Source organism: Notolepis coatsorum, assembly GCF_963971535.1.
Source record: "Notolepis coatsorum genome assembly, chromosome: 10".
Lineage (NCBI taxonomy): Eukaryota > Metazoa > Chordata > Actinopteri > Aulopiformes > Paralepididae > Notolepis > Notolepis coatsorum.
Window position 1 is genome coordinate 62,863,089 of NC_140174.1, and position 15,996 is coordinate 62,879,084.

A 15,996-nucleotide genomic window follows, 5' to 3' on the forward strand; every position below is an offset into this window, starting at 1 on the left:
GTGGCCAGTTTCGAATTGCAGCCTCCCCGTAGGTGCTCTTTAAGAGCGGTTTTGAATGTGGGCAGGGATTTACATTCCTTTACAGCTTTGGGTAGGGCGTTCCACATTGTTGTGGCATAATTGCGAAACGTGTTTAGTCCCTTGTTTGATCCGAATCTGGGTTTAACATGATTTGTTGATCTTCCTCTGATGTAGTGGTTGTGGTATTCACTGACCTTTGGGAAGTATTTTGACATGTACATGGGCACCCCGGTCGTATAGTGTATCTTGTAGACCAGGCCCATTGCAAGTTGCTGTACTCTGTCGTCTACTCTAAGCCATCCTAGGTTGTCAAAGTGGGCAGGGGTGAGGTGGGTTCTGGGGTTCAGGTCAAGTAGTAGTCTGACCAGTTTGTTTTGAGATGTTTGTAATTTTGTTTTTAGCGCCTTTGAGGTGCTTTGGTACCATGAGGTGCAAGCATAGTCGTAGTACCCTTGAATGAGTGCTCCTGCCAGAGTCTTCAGGGTATTCTTGTTTACCAGGGAGGAGATCCGGTACAAGAATCTAGTTCGTTGGTTGACTTTTTTTTATTACATTGGATGCCATTTTGTCACAGGAAAGATTTGCCTCTAGGATGGAACCCAGGTAGGTAATTTCGTCTTTCCTTGTGACAATATTGTCACCCACTGTAACTGAGAAGCCGTCGGTCTTGCTGAGTTTGTTATTTGAACCGAAGAGAATGGACTCTGTTTTGCCCATGTGTAATGATAGTTTGTTATCAGCGAGCCATATGCAGATTTTGCCTAGTTCCGAGCTGAGGGTTTTTTCAACCTGCAACTTGTTCTTGTCAGAGACCAGCAGGGCTGAGTCGTCCGCAAACAGGAACAAGTTGCAGTCACAGGCTGACGACATGTCATTTGCATAAATTAGGAAGAGTAGCGGTCCTAGTATGCTTCCTTGTGGAACACCACAGCTCACTGTGAGGGGGGGGGATAGAGTACCGTTTACCTCTACCATCTGTTCTCTCCCCTCCAGGTAGGATTGCATCCAGCTCACTGATAAGCTATCAAAACCAATTGCTTTTAGCTTGTCCATTAGAATGGAGTGATTGACAGTGTCGAATGCCTTTTGTAGGTCCAGCATGACCATGCCGCAGTATTTGCCCGCGTCCACCTCTTGTTTGATGTGGTCGTTCAAATAGAGGAGGCATGTGTCAGTGGAGTGGGACGTTCTGAAGCCAGATTGGAATTCGTAGATTAGATTTTTTTCCGCCAGGTACTTTTCGACCTGTTCGTAGACTATTTTCTCCATGACTTTCGAGATGGAGGTAAGAATAGAAACAGGGCGGTAGTTGCCTGGGTCTAATTTGCTGCCCTTTTTGTGCAGAGGGGTCACTCTCGCAATTTTGAAGTCCTTGGGGACGTGCCCCTGTTTTATAGAGAGGTTTATTATGTGTGTGATGACCAGTGATGTACCTGAACGCGTTCAATGAACGATCGTTCATGAACGCGTTCGTATTTTGGGCGAACTTGAACTGAACGTACTGTATATCCGCTAAATGAACGTAATTGAGAACGCGTTCATTCTCAGCCCTGTGTAACGGAGTTCAAAAGTGCGTTCATTCTCAGCACTCTATTATAACGGCGTTCAAAGATGTGCCATATTTCATAATGCATTTCAGCCGAAAACTCTGTTAAAACACTGTAAACAGGCTTAAAAATTATGCGTAAAACCACCCGATCTGGCAACCAGCCTGTCACCCCCTGCTACGTCATCAGACTCCTCCTCACAACAAGCAGTGGAACAGGAATCTGCGCGCAGAAGCCGAGAGCTGCAGCAGCAGCAGCACTCTCTCAGTCGGAGTCAGACTCTACCTCTAGACGTCACGTCGGCGTATGCATTTAAAAGAGTTTACAATTCAAACTATTTGATAAACTTCCACTTTCAGCCCGGAAATGCATTCTGATAAACTGAATTAAGGATAAGCCTCCATTTTTACAAATGTGGTATAGAGAGATCTTCGGTGTGCTCCTACCCCATGAAAGACACTGTGCAATGCATAGAGTCAACGACGCTTCCTTTCAGGAGGTGTGGGCCCCACTATTAGACTATTTTCCTGCTGAAATGTATCGGATCCTTCTAAAGGCCCAGTGCCCCATTGTATGGACATACCTAGGATAGGAAAAAATAAATATATGTATGTCTACATGTGAATGTGCTCGAGGCAAGTGCAAGTGCCTGTCTTGGTCTGCTTTCCTTTTTGCTTGTTTTTCTTTTTGTTTTGTTTTTGCTTGCTTATGGTGTGGATGATGGCATAGAGATGAACTGACCCCCCCCCCCCCCCCCTTGTCCCAATGTGTGTTTTTGTAATGTAAGTAACTGTACGTGAAAAATCTATAATAAAAAAAAAATTAAAAAAGAACTAAAAAGAACTAAATTAGTTCATTTTTGAAACCATGAACTTTAGTTCAACATTTTGAATGATGAACTATGAACTGAACTAGTTCATTTAAAAAAATTTGAACTGTGAACTGAACTAGTTCATGTAGAAAGTGAACTTTCCCAACACTGGTGATGACTGGGGTGATGGCGGCTGCTGAGTCTCTGAGGAATTTGGAGGGGATGTTGTCATGGCCAGTGGCCTTGTTAGGTTGGAGGGCGCTCAATTTTTTGAGTACCTCATCGGTTGTTACCATTTCAAGTTTGAAGTCGTCTTTGTGGACCCCTAGGTTTTTGTAGTATGCTACTATGTGTTCTACCCCATAATGCCCTGAGTGGGAGGGTAGTTTGTTTACCAGTGTTGTGGATATGTTTGTGAAGAAGATGGTCTCGCAGATGGTCTCTGTGATGGTCTCGTGACCAGGCATGCGTTCTTCATGGGACGGGGGTGCACTACGTGCAAGCCCAGATAAGTACTCGCTATTTGCATATCAATAGCGCCGGTCGTATTTAACACACCTGACGACCGGCGCTATTGATATGCAAATAGCGAGTGCAATCCCAGTTGATTTCAGGAACGCACCACTGCTCGTGACCCAAATCAGCCATTGGGAGAGAGGGGCCTGAAAGAGTGGGGTCTGAGAGTGTGGGGTCTGAGAGTGTGGCAGTGGGAGGAGCCCAATATGGTCTGCCGGGCTGCCTGTACGTTAATGCCAAGCAAGCAGTGCAAAAATGCTTCCGCATTCGTCACCGCACGCTAGTGCGGTAAAGCGCCCTTCTTTTCAGACAAATGCTACCGTGCGTGCACCGGCGGCGGCGTGCTCGCTCAGGTGCGTGCGTGCGCCGGCGTGCTCGCGCGAGGTGCCCGCGCATGCGACACGAGCGGAGCTCAATATATATAAGTCACCGCCCCTTATTCAGTATCTAGCAAATAGCTCAATTGGCAAGGACACATGGCTGTGGATCCTATGGCTTGTTTGCTGGCGAGTTCGAATCCCATCGAAAATATTTTTTAACGTGATTTTTTTTTAACGTGTATTCTTTCGCCGATTAAGGTTAGGCATTGTTTCGGAGTTGGTTAAGGTTAGAACGGTTAAGTTTAGGCGCTGTTAAGGAGCTGGTTAAGGTTAGAGTTTGTCAAAGAGAATGGCAATATAATTTCTAAGGTTAAGGTTAGGCATTGTTTCGGAGTTGGTTAAGGTTAGAACGGTTAAGTTTAGGCGTTGTTAAGGAGCTGGTTAAGGTTAGAGTTTGTCAAAGAGAATGGCAATAGACAGCCTATTTCCGCGCGACCTGGGCGCTGGGCGGCGGAAAATGAAAGGCGCATTACTGCATGCCACTACGGTAAATTTTTGCACTGCTTGCTTGGCATAAAGCTACACGCTGCCGGGCTGCAGATGGACGCTCCTCATTTGGTGGGTGGCGCTGCTGAGCGGCCCTCACAGCGCCGCCGTCAGAGCGCGGCCCTGAGAGCGCCGCTGGCTCTGCGGTTCTGCGGCTGCATACTATTGTACAAAACAGGTCTGGGTGTTGGCCGAAACAAGTGTTTCCTGCGTTGAACATTTTAAAGTTCTAATACAAAACGATACTGATAATCTGATTCGCAATGTGTATGGTACTTAAAGCATTTATTATCCCGGAAATAGTAAAATATACAATATAACAAAACTATACAACAAATGGCACAAAGGGTGGAAATAGCATTTATGGCCAATACGCCTAAACGCTACACTTGCACAGCACATTTATTCTACACTTTACATTGTTTCCTTCGTAGAGTTAGGGTTTCATATCTTTTTTTGTAAATAACGAACAATTAGAGTCTTAAGGAGATTCGACTGAGACATTTCTGCCTTGGATGCTATGCTTATGTGTGATACATTGTAGCAACATGGTAATAAACTACCCTTCATCCAATCACTGAAGGCGACGGTGATGGGTCACTTCTGACGTCTCATCCAGCCCGTGACTCCCGTTCAAAGAGTGTGCGCTGTCTGGTTCGTCTTCCCCTTCCGCTGGCAGGGGTAACAACAACACCCTATACGAAGAATAGCATTGGGTGTGATATTGGTGAGTACTGTTCTTGCAAATATACAATGTACAGTAACAGCTGTTAACAAACACAGGGGAAATGTTTCGCGGCCTTTATGAACTGAAGACGTTTTAAGCTTGGTGTATGCTGGTTTTGCTTGAAAGATATGTGACAGTTAAATTCTCATTTGAAACAGTTTGACAGCGGAGTAAGACGTTGCTAGTGTAACAAAAGGAAAACATACTGTAATGTATAAGTAACCCAACAATAATGTTTTCAATTCAAAGTATTTGTAATAATATGAAACGGTGTATCGGTAATGAGTAAAGTTGTGGACTAATTGATTAGGCCACTCTAATGTTACTTATTCCCCCAACCCTGAGTATTTAGAAGGGAAGCGGGCTATGGAAGGAAGAGCCTTACAATCACATGGTAGCCCACCTGCACATGTCAAGGACATGTATGGACTTCCTTACTTGTGATAATGGTGATAGCTATTATACTCACCATTGGCTCCCATAGGAGGTGCAACAAAACCCTTATTGGTAGCTATAGCTACCACCTTGCATCACAATGTTACTGAATTGGAACTTTGGACCTTATCTAACTCACTCAAATGTGCATAAGGTCCCTTGAGCCTATACACTCTACAGTACATCAACATGATCACTAAACCACTCTATGCTTTTATGTTGTGTTTTAGGTTACACTTTTTTATTTGTATCTTGTTACTACTTTTGATTTTGTTGTATTTATTTGTCTGTTTACGCAATATCATTGTAAATGAGGGAAACCTCAATGGTCTTGACTTTCTGATGTAAACATATGCAAAGATTGTGGCAATTTTCCTGTAATGTGAGTTTATTGCACACTTGACAAACTTGAGTTTGATTAGAACCGGGAAAAGTTATCATCATGGCAGCTAAGATATGAACATAAAAAGGTTGGAACTTTTCCACAATGATTCAATCTGTAAGAGCATATTTTCATTAATTTAGACCTGTTAGTAATAAAACTGTGTGACCTAAATTAAGGGATGGAAGAAAAAAGTGACAAATCTTTTAGCAAGAATAGAAATATGCTAATGTTTTGGTACATGCCCATGATATCTTTGAAAAACTTCTCCACTGCATGTGAAAAACAAACTAAGTTGAACTCTTGCTTTATCAAATGTAAACAGCATCGGTACCGGATAGTCTATACATATCTGACTGGATATTTGACCTCACAACAACCTCACTGGGTGTCTTTCAAGGCCAAGCTGTCATTTTAAATATACATTGTAGTGGTCAACCAATATTGTTTTTTCAATGGCTGATGCTAATGGCAGTAATAGAGAGCAGGGCGGAATGATGGCCAATATATAACGACACATAAAGACATATAATGCCAAATTAATATGTGTTTCTTTTTTTGCATCTGATAAAATACTACAATTTAATAATAATGACAAATTAGACACCCATTTACATTTACATTTAGTTATTTCCAATATATCCAAAGTGACTTACAAGTTCTGTACGACAAGTCATCAGGAAGGGCACAACTCAAATCAGCTGAGTAACAATGTTCATCAAAGTAACAGTTCACACAATTGCTGAACTTAATGATCCAGTACAATGATGTTTTAATCCAGTCACAAATAGCTTATTGTGGAATGTTAATGTCACAACTCACAAGTGTAATTTTTTCAGGATAGAGACAGGGATATTCCACAGTGACAAAATAAGTAGTGTGTGTGTGTGTGTGTGTGTGTGCGTGTGTGTGTGTGTGTGTGTGTGTGTGTGTGTGTGTGTGTTGTTAGTGTGTGTGTGTGTGTGTGTTAGCCCCACTGGGATATAATGGGGCTAGCCCATGGCGAAGGCATTGATTCAGCAAGACAATACAGTGCTGCTGGTAACGTACAGCAGGCTTTGCTAACGTTACCGTGGCCAGTTTTGGCCACTCAGGAATTATTTTCACCAGCCATTATGACCCTGCAATGTACAGTAGTTAACTTTAGCTTGTAATACGCTTCCTGCCCCCCACCACACAGTCTGGCCCTTTTACCTTCTTGAATTTCAGGTCATACTTTTTTCTCTGTGCTGCAAAGATGATCAGCAAATGTGACTGACGTTTGAATGCAAGTAAAAATAATAAAAATAAACTAATTGGAAATGGAAACCAGATATGGCCTCTAATTGAGGGCGGCTATTATTTGTCAAAACATGTAACCACACCCGGCCTGTAAAAGTCTATATGGGACTCTTTTAATTGAAGTTTTATGGTATTTCATTTGATGACTTGAGTGATTTCAATGTATTCTCTTTTCAGATTGATTATGCTTTGGGTCGTGTGCGTGTTGGCCCTAACATGGCTTGTCCATTGTGGTCCAATGCCATATGACAAAACATCTTTTGTCCATGGAGGTCCCTATGAGAGACACTCTTTTGTCCAAGGGGGTCTCGGCAAACACTCTCCCTTTGATGTGGATTCAGATCCTGAGGTCCACATGAACATTGTGAGTAAGAGGCTCATAACATCTGTCACACGCGCACTCTTACTCATCTGTAGTGTCCTCTCTCTGTCTTTCTCTCTCTCTCTTTCTCATTTAGAACACTCCCCTCTCTTCTCCTCTTCCATTCCCCACCCCCTCGTCTCTCTCTCTCTCTCTCTCTCTCTCTCTCTCTCTCTCACACACACACACACACACACACACACACACACACACACACACACACACACACACACACACACACACACACACACACACACACACACACACACACACAGAAATAACTACATTTAATAAACTGAATGAAACTTTCATTGAAAATAGAGAAAGATGGAGTGAAAGGAAGAGAGAGAGAGAAATGTCACAAGTGGGAATTTGCAGACAAACTACACATCTTTTTTGAGGGGACAGAGAGAGAATAAGTGACACTCTCACTCTCCCCTCCATCACACAAGTAGTTCATGTTCCCTTGAGCAAGGCACTTCACCCCCCCAAACTGCTCAACCGGAGATTCTTAGGCCATGTCCACACATACACTGATATTTCAAAAAATGCATTTTTCACTCATCCGTTTACAAAAAATCACAGTGTTTTAGAAAATCTCTCCGTCCACATGACAATGCAAAAACGCTCACATGAACTGACCTGATGGCAGGCTGCAGGGAGCTCTCCATGGCCCTGATTGCAGAGAAAATACACAAAAATAATGTGTAGACGGGCCATTGGCCATGATGTTACGTTTAAAAAAGTCTCCACCCTGGAAAGCGGTTTTTCGAAAAGCTCAGTTTTCAATGACCTAAAACTCGTTTTCATGTGGCCAGGAGAAAATACTATGTTTTAAAAACTATCCATATACGTTGTGTGGACATGGCCTTACTGGCTAACTGTGGACTGTGGGTGCACTGGGTGGCTCCCAGCCAGGTGTGAATGTATGTTACTGTTTGGGTGTGAAGCAGGGTCTTGCTGAAATTGAGTGTGCTTGCTCAGTCAGTCCTCACCCAATTCATTAAATAATGAATGCATTAAATTCAAGTGGGCAAGTAGACTTGTATTAATGTTGATACATTTAAGCTACTGACATTGCTCTGGATTAAAAACAGTTAATTAATGATGATCAACTGATTTTAGTATATTGACAAGTATGGTAACAACACCTCTCTGCAACAGGCACATAAATACCAGCATGTCGTCATGGTAACAACACAAACAGGGAAACAGTGGGGTAAAATCTAGGTCTAAAACTTTGTCAAAGAAAAGCAGACGTATTAAGTCTTGTTCATTTTGAAATAGGAGGGAGAACTTCTCCTAAATGAAAGGAAATGAAAGTCACAGTGTTGTTTTATAGATTGAAAGTCATGCACCTTTGAACTTCCCCAATAGGACTAGTGTTAAAAGGAGAATTATTGAACTATAGAGGGGAAGTTTTCTCAGATTTTTCAAGGCAAAGGTTGGGCTCTAGACTGTAGTGGTTCCTCTATCCCTCAGGATATAGGATATTCCTGACGCTCAAACTGAATTGCATTCTGTTTCACTTCATTATTCAGACGGTGCTTCCATTCCGGCCTATTTCAGGTGGTATTATTCTGGACAACAGACCTTATAGATATAAGTAGACTCTGCCTAGCAACGGATCGCTGATTGATCCTGTTGAAAGTCCTACCAGAGAAAGCACCAATCAGGGCCCTTGAGCAAGGCACTAACCCCTGACTGCTCCAGTGGACTGTGGTTGTACAGGGCGGCTCCCAGGTGTTAATGTGAGCATGTAACCCTCCCTCTTGTCCCCTGAGACTGTTATTCCAGACTACAGTATCACTAAAAATGATGTTCTTAGTCAACTTGTCTAGTTAAATACATGTTAAAGAAACATTTGTCTTGTTCTGAGTCCTTAGGCTACGTTTAGACGGAGAGAGTCTGAACAGAAACCGCAAAAGTCGTCTTGCGGTCTCACTTTTAATTTTGCGTTTAGACTAGTGTTTTGGGATGGAATTCTGCGTGCAGACGAGGCTGAAAGGCTCGAGACGACGGCGCCCCGCTGTCACACGATTGGCGCAGATGTCACATGACCAGAAACGTCAGTGGCCAATCAGATCGCCTCAGGTCGTTGAGACCATAGATGTTCTATATATATCTATGGTTGAGACAACCAGACATGCTGTGAAGACCCGCCCTACTTTGCCTCTGATTCGCAGACTGTGGGTGGGGAATGTGATTGGACCAAAGCAGAGTCACTCACACAGACAGTGGGTCCAGTTGTGATAGCCGCGGGACAGATTCTTGTGTATTTAAAAGTACTGCCAATGTAGCCTTCAGGTGATTGCCATGGAAAGAATCAGACATGCTTTGTTTACGCTTCTAGGCCACTGGCGCATGCCTGTGATGTAAGCAGTACGCGCGACGAGAGCCTTGACAACCCTTTCGTCATCGTTTTATGCGGTTTGACAGTTTAGATGATAGCGCAAAGGTTTATCGTTTCTAGGAATTCCACCCTGGAAGGTAGTCTAACTTTTTTGCGGTTTCACCCCGTAAAAACGCCGTTTCCGTATAAACGAAAGGCACATCCGAAAAAATATTTTTGCGGATTCACCTGCTAGCGTTTCCGTCTAAACAGGGCCTTAGTCTCTGCATATTGTGATTCCTTAGTCTCAAATTGTCTGTGCCCCCTCCCTCCCCGGCATCTTTGGAGGCCCCTGGAGGCTGTGAGACACCAGCAAGAACCATGAATGTCACCATTTATGCCATCATCAGCAAAAAGTAGTCACGGGATGGTGTGTGTGTGTGTGTGTGTGTGTGTGTGTGTGTGTGTGTGTGTGTGTGTGTGTGTGTGTGTGTGTGTGTGTGTGTGTGTGTGTGTGTGTATGTGTGTGTGTGTGTGTGTGTGTGTGTGTGTGTGTGTGTGTGTTCTGTTTATTCCACCCATGCTAGCCTTTGTCCCCCATACACCCTGACTCACTCTACAGTAATCATCACACGTTGATTGGACTGTGGTAAGGTGGCATATTTTTATCAGGATCCACACATGTACTCATCAGCTGATCAAATGTATTAGCATAGGGGAATACAAAAAAATAAAAGCTTATTCACATCTCAAGTTGCAAATATCATCCTTTTTTCCTTTTTCTACATATTATCATTGGGAGCGTAGTTTACTGTCACAACAAAGGACTTTTGGAGGAATGTAGAAAAACAACATTTTCAGGTTGACACTGCTGTGTTTTTAAAATTATACATGAGGATTTCAGTGGGTTCCATGGGCCCTATGCTCACAGGTGGACCATGCAAACTTTCCATTGAAGGAAAAACATGAAAATGACCAAAACTGGAGATACACGTTTCTTGCCTGACAGCAGTGACATACTACTAAAATGACAGCACTGTTACCCCCTGTGTATCACTGCTGCTGGATGAAAACCATCTACCTGTGTATATCCAAATTGAGAAAACAGGATGAGAACCGTCTATATCCAAAGAGTGGAACTGGTCAGGCCATGCAGGTCAACATTAATGTGTGATCTCAACAGTGTGACTCACTAGTGGCACATGATGCACGTAGAGAGTTCAGTGTATGAGGGCGTCATATCTAGGTTGAAAGTCACAACTCTGTGTTCTCTAAAGACTTGGGCCACACCGAGACCATGTTGAAAAGCCACTGTGAAATATTCAAAATGAGAATGAATTCTCATGTATACTACTATTATTATTAGTAGTAGTAGTAATAGTAGTAGCACGCAGGGGTGTAAAAAGTACCCAGAAATTATACTTAAGTAAAAGTATGGGTACTGTCTCAAAATCTGACTCAAGTAAAAGTCAAAGTATCTGGCTAAAATCACACTTGAGTAAAAGTTAAAAAAGTCCTACTTTTAAATGTACTTAAGTACTAAAAAGTAAAAGTAATTTCTTTTTTTAAAGGGATAGAGCAGGGGTCTCAAACTCATTCCATCGTGGGCCAAGTTTTTATTTTAACTACACATTGCACCAGGTGAGTTAGTTGAAGAGGTAAGCCAATTAGTGAAATCATCAGCTGGTGTTTAGGCAAGGCTGGAATGAAACCAAGCATACACTCGGCCCACAATGGAATGTGTTCTGCGATAGACAATGCTGAAATGAAAGAACAGAGGACACTTTTTTTGCATTAAAATTATGCACTTCTCCATTGAAGGTAAACTAACATGGACGGCATTCACATCATGAATAATATCACAATATTAAAGACTGAATACTGTAGTATCCTGAATAATATGACAATATTAAAAACAGAATGGTGTATCCTGAATAATATCACAATATTAACCACAGAATACTGGAGTACACTGAATAATATCACAATATTAAAGACAGAATACTGGAGTACCCTAAATAATATCACAATATTGAAGACAGAATACTGGAGTACGCTGAATAATATCACAATATTAAATACAGAATACTGGAGTACCCTGAATAATATCACAATATTAAAGACAGAATACTGGAGTACACTGAATAATATCACAATATTAACCACAGCATAATGCGGATTTTGTACTCCAAGTAGGGATGGGTACCGAATTCGGTACTTTTGAGGTACCGAACCGAAACACGTCGGTACTACCGAGTATCGAATCAAGTGAGAAACCAAAAAAATGTTTTTTTTTTACTTTTTTTTTTTTTTTTTACTTTTTTTTTTTCATGTCAACGTTCACACACACAATATATGCTTACCTAGGATTTGACTTGATTCAACAACAAAGCAGTCGGAGCAATGGCAAGCCGAAAACTGTCGAAATTGTAGTTATTTGAAGTTTGGATTTTTTTTTTTTTACGACTGAGGTAGGTAAATTACATTTCTTGAGACTAAAGTACCGAAAAAAGGTACCGTTGGGTACCGGTATCGATTCACAGGTACCGGTACCGGTATCGGTTCAAATGTGAAAACCCATCCCTAACTCCAAGTGAATGTCGTTTAAGGCACTGGCCAAAACATTGAAAGTATGGGAGCCCTTCAGTCTTCTGCAGGCAAGTCATGCACTTGTCCTAATAAACTAACCTACACTGTAGCACTCAACACTTTGACGAACATTGTTACTCAGCTGATAGAGTTGTGCCCTTCCTGATGGCTTGTCGTACAGAACTTGTAAGTCGCTTTGGATAAAAGCGTCAGCTAAATGACTAAATGTAAATGTAAATGTAAATGCAAGTGCAACAGAACGCCTTACAAAGCTTTCAGTGTCGATCCAGTGAGCGGTTACCCCAATGAAACTTCTTCGTCAGGCTGTCCAGCAATCTGTTGTTGTCGCGATCCATTCAACTTCACTCATAGCAGCAGTGACTTTCTCTTTCATGGTTTGAGCAGCTTTGCTGATCTTCGAGCGGCCAGTGGGCCTCGTAATGACGTTAGTGCTTGGTCGCAAACCATTTATCAGGTTTTTGAATGATGGCAACTCAACAACACTATAAGGTTGGAGTCCTTGAATTGAACTATGTATTTTTTATGTAGATAGGGCCATGTATGCTCGTCTTGTCCGTCCACGCTGTCGCCGACCGTTTCGTCCTCTTCATCACTCATTGTGGCCATCTTCTATGGCTTGTCACTCTGACTGTCTATTCTTCTGATAACAGGTGTTTAATCAAAGATCCCCGCTTTCTAGTCTTGCTCAAGGACCAATCAGCATGGGTATGGGCGGGTTCATTTTACATTTATGTGGATTTGATTGGCTGTTTACCTGTGGTCGCAGGATTAATAACGTTAACATTAGTTTGGCGAGATAAACAATTCAAATATACAAATTAAAATGGTTGGACCTGCAAGATTTGTACTTTGTAGGTCTGCATTTTAAATGTAAGGAGTAAAAAGTATTTTTTTTCTCTGAAATGTAATGGAGTAAAAGTACAAAGTATACAAACCTAATAATACTCGAGTAAAGTACAAATCCCCCAAAACAGTATTTAAGTATTGTAACGAAGTACAATTACTCAAGTACTTTACACCGCTAGTAGTAGTAGTAGTAGTAGTAGTAGTAGTAGTAGTAGTAGTAGTAGTAGTAGTAGTAGTAGTAGTATTATATAATAATAATAATAATAATAATAATAATAATAATAATAATAATAATAATAATAATAATAATAATAATAATAATAATAATAATAATAATAATAATAATAATAGCAAACTTTATTTGTATAGCACTTTTCATACAAGGAATGCAGTTCAAAGGGCTTTCACATTTCAGCACAAATACAATACAAATGATAATAGAAAATGTAAAAGAATAAGACAATTTAAAAAAAGAAAATAATAACAAAAGAGTTGATAAAGTAAAATATAAAAGATTATAGAGGTTCTGTTTAAAAATGGCCACTGAGCCCACCTCTCAATACTTTTTGGTATTGGGTTCCATCATTTAGGTGCGTAGTGGACGAAAGCAGCTTCCCCAATTTTCATTTGGGAGACCTTTTGAATGTTTAAAAAACCTGCTACAGAGGGCCTAAGGGCTCATGGGGGCACATACAACAGCAGCGAATCTGTGATGTAAGAGGGTGCTAAACCATTAAGTAAAGTAGAAGGACTTTAAAATCAATTCTAACAAGATACAGGAAGCCAGTGCAGCGTAGCTAAACAGGAGTAATATACTATCTCCCCCTTGTTTTAGTATTTAGTAAAAGGTCTAGCTTTAAAGTTCTGAATTTGTTTCTCAATTGCCATTTTTGGCAGACCAGTGAAAAGAGCATTACAATACTCCAGTTTACTTGGAATACAAGCATGAATTAGCTTGTCACCATCCTGTTGAGTTAAAAGAAACATTTCCTAAGCTATCAGAAAGTGCATCCCTTTTTGTGTTGGTGCCAACTAAGAGTATTTCTGTCTAATCTTCATTTAGTTTAAAATATATATATAATAATAATATAATTTGGGTCAACATCAATGTATAATTGTGTATCATCAGCATAGCTATGAAACATTAACATTGTGCTCTCTGTGATAATATTACCTAGAAGTTTGGGAACCAATGACCTAGAGGTAGCATGTACAATGAAAAAAGAAGGGGACCAAGACAGCTTCCTTGTGCAACACCAAAAGCAATGTCATATTTATCTGACACGTGATCTGCAAGACTAATATAATATTGTCTCTGTAATATATATTTGGAAACCAGTTAAGAGCACATTCAGAGAGACCAACCCAGTTTTCTAGATGGTTGATTAGAATGTTGTGGTCAATTGTGTCGAATGCAGCACTCAAGTCTGAGAGAATAAGAACTGATACCTTGTTTGCATCAACACTGAGTCTAAGATCAGTGACTATTTTTGATTCGATCTAAAAGCTGACTAGAACTTCTCTAGAATACTGTTTTCATTTAGAAAGTTGTTTAGTTGTTTAAACATTTATTTTCAAGTATCCTGCTCTTGAAGGGTAAGTTGGTTATGGGCCTGTAATTACTAAAATGTCTTCAATAGTGGTTTCACAACAGCAGTTTTAATGCGTTAGGGAAAATTCCAGTCTCAAGAGATGTGTTAATTATTTTTAGAACAGATCTAGAGACACTATTAAAAAGATTTAAGCTGTAGCCCTATTTTCAGAAATTTCGCCTAAAGGTACATGCCTAAGTAAATGGAAGATTGCTCCACTTCTACATTGATTGATTGATTGATTGAAAAGTTTTTTAACAGATTGCAGAATGGGTACAGTACAGTACAGCTCAATACATACAATTGTTAAGAGGATGCAGACCTGAGAAAGACTTTTGTCTTGTTTCCATCAGGGTCCCCCATTTTCAATTCATCATATGACACACATGACATACAGATAGACAGTACTGCTACATCTATACATTTATGACATACCAGATTTTCAAATACAGTACTGTTTGTGATACTAAAAAAATCCAGAAGAAGAGTATATCACTGATTCTTGAGAGTCGGGACAAAACACTTTTTAATATTATATTTTGAGAATGCACACTATATTGATTAGAGTTGTATATTCATGTAGAGAAAGGTCTGAGCTATTTAACCATGTAAAGGTGCGGGCTCTACATAGAAAAACATTTTGAACAAATTCACATGTTTCCCTTTGAAACTTGATTTGGGTTAACTCCGTCAGACACACAAAAAAGTATATAATTCTAATTATTCCAGTCCAACAAGAATCTAAGGTTCTGAAGTATGTTGTAATAGTGTTTAGTTACTCTGGTATGCAATCAAATATAATATATAAACCTCAGGTGTAATTTCACACTATTCTGAAAACACAGATTTAGAAATATTTGCATTTTCAAACTTTGTTTTTAATTTTGATATGATAAAAAAAAGATCATTAAGTAAATAAGACAAGAGGATGAAGATCTGATGCTCCTTTATTACTTAAACAACATAAACTGAAGAAGGAATTTGTATTTTCCACAGAATTAACAAAAACAAACATCTGACGGTGTTGACAAAGATCTGACGGAGTTGACGAGAAACTGACAGAGTTGACTAAATTGTATATGCATCTCTGATAAATGAACACATGCATTTTTTAAACAGATGGAAGTGACAATGATAAGAACTAATAACTCCTTGTTAATGTTAATACTGAACATTTTGTTAACTCAATTGTAATAACAACAAACTTTACATACACTGTTTCCAACTATTACAAAATGCACTGTTTCCAACAACAAAAACAGTCATGGAGACCTGGGCCCCGTTCCATGTACCGGGATAACCGAGTTAGCCGGATAACTTTAGCTGGATAACTGTGTTAGCCTGACTTTCCGATTTCATGTACGTGGATTTCCCAAATCACCATGACAACATATCCAAAAGTTTGAGCCTGCTCGAAAGCAGAGTTCAAGTTCAAGTTAGCCCGATCACGCAGAGCCACGCCCCCGCAAAGAAGTGACAGCTCGTTTCCTGAAACTATTCCCACAGTCTACGATCTGCATTATACCATTCTGAATTACGTTTTTGTGCTCCATTCTTCCAGAGGGGGCTTTTGAAATGTAAAATAGACCCAAAATGCTGATATTAAATTCACTTTGTCCTAAATAATGCACGTTATATATACCGTGGCGACGGTGGCGCTCGCTCGTGC

The 15,996-nt window shown here is 40.5% G+C and overlaps 1 protein-coding gene across 1 annotated transcript in view; it reads left to right on the forward strand.

The window, feature by feature from the left end:
- The first annotated feature begins 4,398 nt into the window (after positions 1 to 4,398).
- The window catches only part of lipf (lipase, gastric), a 146,928-nt gene continuing 135,330 nt past the window's right edge, over positions 4,399 to 15,996 (forward strand). Inside the window, exons 1-2 of the mRNA XM_084323497.1 lie at positions 4,399 to 4,488; positions 6,764 to 6,950. Coding sequence (XP_084179623.1) covers positions 6,771 to 6,950 — 180 coding nt within the window. The 5' untranslated portion in view covers positions 4,399 to 4,488; positions 6,764 to 6,770. The remainder of the gene's footprint in view (positions 4,489 to 6,763; positions 6,951 to 15,996) is intronic.